This window comes from Mobula birostris, chromosome 6 (genome assembly GCF_030028105.1).
Source record: "Mobula birostris isolate sMobBir1 chromosome 6, sMobBir1.hap1, whole genome shotgun sequence".
NCBI classification, from domain to species: Eukaryota; Metazoa; Chordata; class Chondrichthyes; order Myliobatiformes; family Myliobatidae; genus Mobula; species Mobula birostris.
Genome location: NC_092375.1, coordinates 177,692,682 through 177,704,713, shown reverse-complemented (window position 1 = coordinate 177,704,713; position 12,032 = coordinate 177,692,682). Strand labels below are relative to the sequence as shown.

Sequence of the window (12,032 nt, the reverse complement as noted above, 5' to 3'; positions counted from 1 at the left end):
GAGAGGTGACCTGATAGAGGTGTATAACATAATGAGAGGCATTGATCACGTGGAAAGCCAAAGGCCTTTTCCCAGAGCTGAAATGGCTAATACAAGGGGGCATAGATTTAAAGTGCTTGGAAATAGGTACCAAGGGGATGTCAAGGGTAAGTTTTTCCACACAGAGGGTGGTGGGTACGTGGAATACACTGCCGGCGGTGGTGGTGGAAGTGGATACAATAGGGTCTTTTGAGACCCTCTTAGAAAAATAGAGGGCTATGCGCTAGGAAATCCTAGGCACTCTTTAGAGCAGGTTACATGGTTAGGACCACGTTGTGGGCTGAAAGGGCTGTAATATGGTGTAAATTTCTATGTTCTGTGTTCTAAGTTGGTGCACTGGAGCAGATCTTGGATGGACAGTCAGACATGGTACCCAGGCCGGAATAGTCTGGCTGGGCACCACTGGTGACTGGCCTGCCAGCAGTAGGCACAATTGGCAGCAAGGGTGGCCCTCCATGACTACTTCCAAGCATTCAAGCAGTGGCCCACTAAGGCCTTGGTGGATGGGACCTCTACTGTTGTCTCCTCTGTGGGGAACAACAGAAGCTGGTAGCCATACCTGTGGTAGACAAGGTGTGTAAATTAGGGAAATCTCAGCCCAAGCCAGATACTTCTTCCACCTGGAAGGGGTAGAAGTGGTGAAGCATCACAGAAACTTCTCCATTTACTGATCTGCTCTTTCTTACTGCCTGTTGGTCTGCAAATGATAACCTAAGGGCAAACTCATTGAGGTGTAAATGAGGGTACAGAAGGCTCACCCAAAGTGGGAGACAAATTGTGAGTCCTCGTCGAAATCATTGTCCTGAGGGAAGCTGCGGAGGTGAACTACCTATTGGAGAACCAGATCCACTATCTCAGCAGCTGATAGAACTGTGGGGCGGGCAATGATGTTGGTCGCCTTGGGGAACCCACTCACCATTGCCATAATCACCATGGCCCCATTAGAAGGTGTCAGACCTGTGATGAAATCCATTGCAATGTGGGACCACAGGCGTTGGTGGACAGGCTGGGGCTGTAGGAGGCCAAAGGGTCACTAATTGGAGGAATTGGACTGGGCACATTGAGAGCAGGAAGGGACAAACTGACATTTTGTACATCTGCGATCATGGTGGGCCACTAGAACTGGCATTGCAGAAAATCTGGAGTCCATCAAGAGCCTGGACAGCCGGCCAGGGATGTGGAGTGGGCCTACTGTTGTGCCTCAGAGGGCACAGCCAATGACATGTACAGTACATGTAGTTGTCAGCAGAGCAGGTTCATTCTGTAGGGCCTGGTGGATCTGGTTCTTGAGGTACCAGACAAATGGGGTGAGGATCTGGGAGGATGGAATGATAGGCTGAGATTCGATCTCCACTTCAGCTGGGTTGGTAGGAGATGGTGAATTTGAACTGCTTGAAGTGGGCTGACGTGGGTTGAGTTGACGAGTCTGTTTTATGGATAAGAGGTTCTGCTGGATCAGGAAAGGCTTGGTGTTCCCCATCAGCCAATGTCTCCACTCCTCCAAGGCCCATTTAACAGAAAATACTTCCCCGTCACTTCTACATAACGGTGCTGTGTGCAGTTGAACTTGCAAAAGAAGAAGGCACAAGGGTGTGCCTCCCTGTCCCGTCCTTGCTGAGAGAGGATGGAGGAGAATAGGGGTGGTGGTGAATTATCTCTTGAGTTTCTGTGGCAGCAGACCAGATATCTGTGAGGTAGGTGACTTGGTGAGGGAGGTGAGAGGAACAGAGATTTGGCTGTAGTTTCAGATGAAACAGCGGAAGAAGTTGGAGTATCCCAAGAAGTGCTGTAGCTGTTTGAGGTAGTACGATCGGGGCCATTCAATGATGGCACACAATTTCTCTGGGTCCACAGCATGAAAGGATGTAACCCAGGAAGGAAATGGCTGGGGTGTGGAAATGACATTTTTCTAACTTGCAGTACAGTTGTTTTTCAGGGAAACGATGAAGGACTGAATGGACGTGACAAACGTGGTCTTGGGGGTCTTTGGCGAAGATGGAGGAAGCAAAGAACGAAGGGAAGTTTTTTGATGTTTGCATAGGTTGACCCAGGGAACTATTACAACAATCGTACTCCCAAGGTGCCGTGAAGAATTGCGTTGCCGGATTTTGGTACAGTGCCAAACAAGAAACAATAGTGAATATGCAAGTCAGGAAGCCATGTTTTTCCTCTGACGTTAGTGCTTTTGCTGTGTTTATTCTAAGAGACTATTGTGAAGAGCTGTGCTGTCAAAATAAACTGGTTCAGTGGCTACTCAAATAATAATGCATGAAAGTGCCCATGCTGAAGGAAGTCCAGTAGCTGTGGCTTCCATTGAGGAAGCTGTTCTGTCTCAGCTTGTGGTTAACTTTCCAGGTTTTGCGATCACTGTTCCAATTATGCAAAGGGTCACAGTGAGATCAAACACATGGCAGTGGACTTGTAGAAGGTGAAACGCAGAGACTTGCCCACCTCAACTTGCAGAGTGACTCATTCAGAGCCAGTCTACATCTTTGTTGTATAATCTTGTCAATTTCACGAGTGGCACAGTGATGTGATCTAACCCACAGGTGAAATAATTCTTGAAGTTACACAAGCAAACCACATGGACTGTAAGGAGAGTATAAATTTGTGATTCTGGTTAGAGAGGAAATCCAAGGCTGAGAAGGAGAGGAGATTGCCTACAATAGTTAGAGTAATTTCATTGATTTAATACATCATGGAAAATTTGAAGAAGTGATCTACTTCGCCTATCTTGTTCCTGTTAACTTGAAGCAGTAATCATTTAAAATTTTCTCCAGTGTAATCTTCTGCACTTAGTATAAAACCTGTTAAAGCCGGCTTTAAAGTGAAATATCAACAATAATGGCAGACTAGGTTGTAGATACAGATTGTGGGAGTGTGTAGCCACTGATGGACCCCTGCGTGACTGTGCTTGCAATAGAAGCCTCTCCGCCTCACAGTTTTTAAGATGAAATGCAGGCTGGAAACATCCCAACCCGGTTTTTGAGTAACATGTCCCAGACTTCAATCATAGCTCATAGAAAGATAGAAAAATCAGAACAAACTGGTTTGACTGATAATCTGGTAATGATGACACATGGGACAGAGAATGAGGATCTGCAATGACCAATCCCAACCAACAGGTGTAATGTCCTAGTTATCAGGGAGGATATGAATAGCAATAGTCAGAAGGATAGCTATACTCTTGATCGTGGTACCTGGGAGCATGAGGCGATCTAGAGCAGGGGTCCCCAACCTTTTTTTGCACTGCGGACTGGTTTAATGTTGACAATATTCTTGCAGACAGTGGGGGGGGGGGGGGTGTTCAAGCTCAACAGTGCGTGACAGGGAATGAGGAAAGGTGCAGCTGACTCATATCGCCAAATCATGTTGTTTCCTCGCGGCCCGGTAGCACACACTATGCGGCCCAGTGGTTGGGGATCTAGAACTGAATTTTCTAGCTTTTTTTTATGCCATGGACCAATACCATTAAGCAAGGGGTATGTGGACTCTAGGTTGGGAACTTCTAATCTAAAGGAAGCAAAGAATAATATCTAAGTTAAGAGGCCCAAACCTGCTCACTATACTCCAAGTGAGGACTCACCAATGCTTTATAAAGTCTTAACGTAACACCTTTGCTTTTATATTCTAGTCTTCTTGAAATGAATGCTATCAAAGCATTTGCCTTCCTCACCACAGGCTCAATCTGCAAGCTAACCTTTAGGGAATCCTGTATAAGGACTCCTAAATCCCTTTGCACCTCAGTTTTTTTTGTATTTTCTCTCCATTTAAAAAATAGTCAACCCTTTAATTTCTTCTACCCAAGTACATGGCCATACACTTCTAGATTAGTAATCTAGATTACTGTAATGATCAGCAAATATATAGCAAGGGTTTCATGACAGTGACATGGTAGCGTAGTGGTCAGCATAACACCTTACAGTACCAGCAACCTGGGTTCAATTCCTGTTGCTGTCTGTAAGGGGCTTGAATATTCTCCCTGTAACCACATGGGTTTCTTCCAGGTGTTCCCGTTTTCTCCCACAGTCCAAAGACTTATCAGTTGATCGGTTAAATCAGGGGTTGCTGGGTGGTGCGGCTCAAAGGGCAGGGAGGGCCAATTCTGCACAGTATCACAATAAAAAAAATAAAAACTAGCATAACATCAAAATCAACAATCTTATATTATAATTCCATGTTAAAAAAAAGGGAATAACAGACTATGTCCTAAAGTAAAAGAACAATACTCCGAAACCTGCAGGCTTGTTAAGAGATGATTTTGCCCCACCATTCACAGTAGAGGACAGGGACAACATCCTGGATGTCACAGGGAAACTAACACTGAATCAAACAGTAGAATTTTAAGCAAAATATGTGACGAAGAAATCAGCAGCAATAAAAAAAAATGAAAAATAGCTAGAAACGGATGGCTACATCCCAAGGGCTTAAAGGAAGTGGCTGAGTTTATTGTAGATGTTCAATTTAAAATCTTCCAAAGTATTATCAGTCAGGAACCATTCAACTCAACTCGAAAATCCTGCATGCCACTCTGTTATTTTAAGAAAAGTGAGCAAAGGAAATCAGGGAATTATAGAGTATTATCCGACTATTTGTTATCAGAAAATCACTGCTCCTGTAATTAATGAGAGAGGACAAACACCTTGAAAACTTCCATTTACCAGACAGAGCCAGCAAGGGTTTGTAACAGACAAGTCCTGGAAATTTTAAATGTAGCACAGACAGGGAGTTATATCATCTGATTACAGTGAGGGCTGTGGGGAGGGAGGTGCATCCTAGCCTAACACAGTGATGGAAAGTCCCTTGCCAACTCGGTTTGACTATCCTAACTTCCTTTTAACTGATCAGTTTCGCAAAGCTGAGGAAAATGACTTGCAGGCAATCAACTTAAAAGCTGGATAATTAATTTCAGCAGTGAAGTTTCATTAAAAAAATTAAATCACTTAAATCCTTCAGATTTAAGTCACCCGGGCCTGTCAGCATACATCCTCACGACCTGCACCAGCAAACACCTTTGTGACTTTAAAAGCAACCGTCTGTTAAAAAAATCCGAAATACTGTACACAAGGCCATAAGACCATAAGATATAGAAGCCAAATTAGGCCATTTGGCCCATCGAGTCTGCTCCGCCATTTCATCATAGCTGATGCATTTTCCTTCTCAGCCCCAATCTCCTGCCTTCTTCCCATATCCCTTCATGCCCTGACTAATCAAGAACCTATCAACCTCTGCCTTAAATATGCCCAATGACTTGGCCTCCACAGCCTCCTGTGGCAACGAATCCACCAATCCACTATTCTCTGGCTAAAGAGACATGAAATAAAAGGTTTTTAAAAAAGTGAGAAAGACTCAGCAGGTCAGGCAGCATCTACAAAAATAAAGATGGTTTCAATTTGAAGGTCCTTTGTCAAGAGTTGAAAATGTACGTCTGAGGGAAGAGGACAATTGGATTGTATGTTCATCACGACAGGAAGAGCTACAGGAGAATGGATTTATTCCTAAACACACAGTAAGATTTCTGAAGGCTACCCGAAACAGGAGGTCAATGTTTTTGATCACAATGAATCATTTATTCTGCTCTTGCAGTGAGAAAACTTCACTAGAATCTCTTTTGACTTTTGGCCCACTGTGTAATTAAGGTTAAAAATCAGAACCTGATTCTGCTGAATTTCTGGCCAGCACTTTCTCTCTGGCTGCAATTTTCCCACCCGATCGCTGTCAATCTCCCAAATCAGCAGTTTGCAGAATGATGTGCTCGTTGAATTTGGGCAACAGTTTTAACAAAAAAACCACATAAAAGGTCCAAAGATGTTAATGTAGCACCAGATGGTATTTTAATCAGGCCTTGAGTGAGGAAGCTGCCATGGCTTTACAATTTGCTGAAAACAGGGGTAGTGACTGATAAGGATGAAGAGGCCCTTGAACAAGATGAAGTAGGTTTTCTTTGTGGGTTCAGGAGCTGATCTTTAGGTCACACTTGGATTACTCTGGCAGGGGCATCCCATAGCAGTTGCAATTCTAAAATGTTCCAAAATGCTTTGTCAGCAAGGAATCATAATAACCACGCTATGTATGTAGGCTGTATCTCCTGATTTTCACCTTCAGTTGCATTTATTATGCAAGCCAAATAGGACAGCAATAATATTTAAGTTGTGAAAGCCTATCTATCTACTGGCCCAATGTTCAGCCAATAATCTGTGTGTCCGGATTAATCCAAGACCTCAATGACTGGCACTTGGTAGGGGTCTCCCACCATCCATCGGGGACATTTATCAGGAGTGATGCACACCCAGGGTCCTTAGTGTAATTAAGGAGCCCACCCATCCATCCAGCATCCTCTTTGACTTTCTACCATCAGGCAGGAGACTGATGCATAAAAAGAACGACCAGGATGGGAAACAGTTTCTTCCCTCAGGCTATTAGGAGTCGCAACTCCCTGCCACGCCACATTCAAAGTGTAACCAGTTAATCTGTTCTGTACCTTACAATATTCAATTTATACACTTTAGTTTGTTTATGCATAATTCATCTGTAGATTTTATCCAAACTTTCATATGTGTAATATGAACGTTATGTGTACTACTGTGCTTTACACCCTGGTTTAGAGAAACGTTATCTCATTTGATGGTATACATATACGTGTATATAGTTAAATGACAATAAACTTGACTGAACTTCAGTACACAGGTACCTCAATACCTTTAATCACAGATTGCATTCTTGTGAATTAGAATGAACAATAACTGCTGGGTTAAATGATCTAACTGCCTCAAAGAAAAATAGAGACACTGGTGCTGAAAGAGTTAACATTCCTTCAGGTGATATATACTGTACCTACCTGTTTCAACATCCTTGCACTCTGCACCACATACACATTGTTTTCCAGTGTCCAGATCTGTGCTTTTCAGGAGCTTCACCGCTTCAACGTAATTGGCTATGGCAGCACCATACCTGGCGGCAGTGAGAGCGATCACAAGGTTCGTTCGTGCATCATTGTGTTGTCCTGCAGCAGGGGACAGATTCCGAGGGAAAGCGTGAGTCACCTCAAGCCACTGACTTGTAGTATGGAAGAGTGTCAGAACAGATCTGTCACATCTGTCCCTGTCAGATTTGATATATCTCATTTTCAGCCAAAGCTTCGAACAATAATTCTAAGTCTAATTTACAGCACTCTCCACTTTAAAGGCTCAAGAGTGGTAATTAACATCCCCTATAACTCATACAACATGAAAGGATTTTCATAAAGAAACAATTTTGCATTGTGACTTATATACACATACTGTTTCAGAAAATCAACACTGATTTAGGTCCAGGTCAAAGGTCATAAGTTCTTCAATTTTAAGCAGAAGATTTTAAAAAGGTGACAAATGAACAAAGCCTGATTTCATGGGGAAGTAATTCTTACGTACGTCATTAACGATTTATTACAAAAAAAAACCCTGATAAAAGAGAGCAGAGAAAGGAGAAGATTAATCACATTTAATGTCTGTGCTTGAGGGATTTCTTCTATTTATTATTGCGACTGAAGATAAAATCATGAATGTTGTGCTGTGAGCAAAATTGTTCTGCATTGCAGGGGCACAGTCTCTGTGTGCCCTGAATTTATAATGACTAGGGGCTAGGAACTGGTAAGAAGGTTAATGCTACCACAAGCTAAAAGCAATTCTAGCAACCATCCCGTTGCAATTTTCCTATTGCCACAATCTCACTGGCTCTCCACTCGGCCTTGGATCACCTGCACGTTAGCAATGTCTACGCCAGGCTGCTGTCTGTTGGTTATGGCTCAGCATTCCAACACCATCATATCCTCAGCACTGGTCAACAAACTCCAAAACCTGGGCCTCTGTAACCCCCTCCTAACTGGCAGACCACGATCTGTGCGGATCAGAAATAACATCTCCACCTCACTGACAATCAACACTGGCGCACCTCAGGGATGCGTGCTTAGCCCACTGATCTACTCTCTCTACACCCACGACTGTGTGGCGAGGCTCAAACACTATCTATAAATCTGCTGCTGATGATAACAATTGTTGGCAGAATTTCCGATGGTGATGAGAGGGCATGTAGGAGCAAGATAGGTCAGCTGGTTCAATGGTGTCTCAACAACAACCCTGCACTGGACGTTAATAAGACAAAGGGATTGATTGGAAGGGAGTCCAGTCCTCGTCGACAGATCAGCAGTAGGAAGGGTGAGCAGGTTTAATTTCCTGGGATCTATCCTCGGCCAAACATACTGGTGCAATTACAAAGGACAGTGGCTATGTTTCGTTAGGAGTTTATGAAGACTTGGAATGTCGCACAGGCTCTCGCAAACTTCTACAGACTTACCATGGAGAGTATTGTAACTGGTTGCATCACTATTTGGTGTGGAGGGGCCACTGCACAGGTTCGAAAAAAGCTGCAGGAAGTTACAAGCTCAGCTGGCTCCACATTGGGCACCAGCCTCCCCTGCATCAAGGACATCTTCAAAGGCAATGCCTCAAAGAGCCAGGTCCCATTTTTGTTTGCTTTCTTCTTGCACTACTTAGTTAATTTAATTATATATTATTCTAATTTATAGGGTTTTTTTATTATTTATTGCAATGTACTGCGGCAGCGAAACAACAAATATCACCACAACAAATTTCATGACATACGCCAGTGATATCTGAACCATCAAGAAAGATGAAGTGTGTTTTACAGACAGTAATATTAATACTCAGTTAACATATAGGGCCAAAAATTATTTTCAGTTATTAATTCAGAATGGAAAGAAATACTTATTGGACCATAAGACCGAGCATTTCTAATAGACTGATTGAAATTTGCTGCAGCTTTTCGATTAAAAGAGTCATAGAAAAGTACAGCACAGAAATGGGCCCTTCAGCCCAGTAAGTCTGTGCTGACCCATTTAACCTGTCTACTCCCATCAATCTGCACCAGGACCATAGCCCTCCATATCCTTACCATCCATGCACCTATCCAAACTTCTCTTAAAATGTTGAAATTGAGCTCCCATGCACCATTTGTGCTGATAGCTCCTTCCACACTCTCACAACCCTCTGAGTAAAGGAAGTTTCCCCTCATGTTCCCCTTAAACTTCTCACCTTTCACCTTTAACCCATAATCTTTAGTTGTAGTCCTACCCAATGTCATGGAAAAAGCTTGCTCGCATTTACCCTATCTATGTACCTCATAATTTTGTATACCTCTATCAAATCTCCTCTCAATCTTCCACATTTGTACATCCCAAGAATATAATCTTTTAATATATGCAATCCTTTAAGGAAAAGGTGCAAAAGGAAAGGACATTAACTTGAAATAAGGCAACATAGGCAAGATGAGTATACCGTTAAATCCTCTTAAACATTTGTTCTGTAAATACAATGAAATGATCGATGATTGCTGACACTTTTATCTTCAAATACCAAAATTGCAAGTTTAGTCTGCAAACCGTAAGCAAAGATCAATGATTGTTTCAGACTAAAATCACAACTATTTTTCCTTCTTATTTCATACTTTTATCCAATTAAAGTTAGAAAACCTTGAAAACCAAAAACCGTGCTCCTCTTTCAGAAAATTCAAATTGCTAACCTCTGGTCAAACGACTCGAACAAGTAATCTTGTTAAATAAATAAAACTGAAGATATTTAAAGGTTCAGTAAGCTGGATAGCAAAGATTTCTCATGCAGCACTCCAACAAAACATAAAGCACAGCTACACATACAGTCATCAAGTCAGTGAGCAAAGCCAATTTAATCTGCCGTTCCCCCTGAGGTAAGTGTAGTTCAGTGTCCTGCTCCCACTCAGCCTCAGCCATAATCCCCATTTCCTAAAGGAAGACTGTGTATTGAAGTGAAGAAAATTCTGCACTGGAATAAAACGATCTAAAATGACAGAGACAATAATGACAATGAATTTCATGTCTCCAAGTCACGAGCATGCAAATGCTTGACTGGGCAGACTTGTCCAATTAAATTGTTGCAGGTAACAGCAGGAGACGCAGTTATCATCTGCATGCTTGTGGGGATGGATCCTCTGAGCTGGTGAACTGCTGTGGAATGCAAAGCTCTTATGTTTTATTACAAGAAGACAACCCAAAGGCTCCAACGTACATACGTATCTAAGCACAGAGATATATAGTACTTCCTGACAAACCCAAGACTGTCTCGTAAGATTGCTTAAGCCCCACATCATACAGTGCATCTATCAAGAAAAGCACATCCAAATACCAAGATCCCTTCACATGGCTTCAGAATAAGGTGTCTTCTTCAATATTCCTTCAGCTGCATGAATGGATCTGACATATCACTGCTCAGATTTCAGTCACATTCCTTAAAAAAAAATATGTTTGCCTTTTCCCTTCCAAGAGAATCTGGATGTCAGAAAATGCTAAATGAAGTCTGACAAGTACCCGTAAGAAATAAAGGAGAGAGTTTGCGGCTACAAAGGAAACCTTGACTAGATGGGACATGCTGTATACACCCAGGATAACAACTAACATATGGTTTGCTTTTCTGATGCCAACATAGAGCACATCTACCCTGCAGTAAAATAGACTCTTGCATTAGAATATGGCCTTCTAACATTTGAGCATGTATTCAGAATTTTCTGTGAAATTTTGAACGATCCCAGCTATGCTAGGTCAGATAAGAGTTTTTCACCTTTCCTGCACTACATCCCCCATCCCTTCACCTGGATATACATTCAAGCACAATGGATGTTTTGGCATGACCCAAGTACCTTTTTTTGGTATGAAATCCAAAGCATCTGGCCAAAGCATCACAGTCAGGACACATCCCCAGGAGTCCCTTCCCATGAAATTTGTTCATTTTAAACTTGATCCAAATCCTTATGAACGGGAGCTTTCAGGAAAACCAACACTATTGATACACTGAATTTTGAAAATGTGTTTCTGTTATCTTAAATACTGTCCTGAAAGTGAAACATTCTTAAATTTGTTTCTGTTCATCTGCTGGTATGCACTTTATGACTAATAAGTCTACTTCTAGAAGCTTCCGATAGCTGAAAATTCTGATATATTGCCTATCTCATATTAATGAAAGGATTCCTAACAGTTATAGGAAGTAAGGTCTGAATGTTAGCCCAGAGGTGAATAGTTAAGGAGAGTCCAGTCAAGTAACCTGGAAGAATGGATTTCCCTGAGTTTCTTTCCAGTAGCCTTTCCATTCAGAATGTAATTTTCTTTTCCTCTTGGTTGCCTGTCTACATTGAGGAGGGGATACCTGAATACTAGATAATTTACAACATCAGCAAGTATTCCTGGTCCTCTAGTGCACAGGGAATAGCATTTACATTATCCATTTAACCCTTATTTCCTCAGCTCACCTGTTGGGTAATTTAGGCCTGGTACAATTCACTAAAACAACTTCAGATAGACTTACTGTCAAGAGGGCACACGATCCAGTTTACCAGTCCACAGAAGGTACATTCCCATATCACTGGTTCAAACCACAAACAGGCAAATTTAAGTCTTTTATCACCAAATCCAGATCTTTGGAATTTTAATCTCTGAAATTTCAGCAATTTATCTTTCTTTTGGGGAGTTAAGATTCATCCAGGAGTTTATCCGAACAGGCATCATTATTCTGGAGGGGTACCTCAGATTACAGATGGCGTGAGTTACAAAAATCTGATATATATTTATTTAATGAGAAACAGCGAGGTACAGGCCTTTCCAGCCCTTTGAGTCACACCGCCCAGCAGAACTCCAATTTAACCCTAGCCTAATCATGGGACAATTTACAATGACCAATTAATCCGCCAACTGGTACGTCTTTGGGCCGTGGGAGGAAACCAGAGCACCTGGAAGAAACCCACGTGGTCATGGGAAGAACGTACAAACTTCTCACAGCCAGCGGCAGGAATTGAACCCAGGTTGCCTGTACTAACCACTAAGCTGGCGTGCTACCATATTGAATTTTATGATTCAATTCTCCCATATATTTTAAAGCATTTTAAAAAACAGCAAAAAATAAAATAAAATATGT

At 42.2% G+C, this 12,032-nt stretch overlaps 1 protein-coding gene across 3 annotated transcripts in view; it reads right to left on the bottom strand.

Moving 5' to 3' along the window:
- gpd2 (glycerol-3-phosphate dehydrogenase 2 (mitochondrial)) overlaps nt 1-12,032 on the bottom strand; it is a 139,207-nt gene that overhangs the window by 42,254 nt on the left and 84,921 nt on the right. For all 3 annotated transcript variants that reach the window (XM_072261962.1, XM_072261965.1, XM_072261963.1), the window contains one exon: nt 6,878-7,042. In XM_072261962.1, coding sequence (XP_072118063.1) covers nt 6,878-7,042 — 165 coding nt within the window. The remainder of the gene's footprint in view (nt 1-6,877; nt 7,043-12,032) is intronic.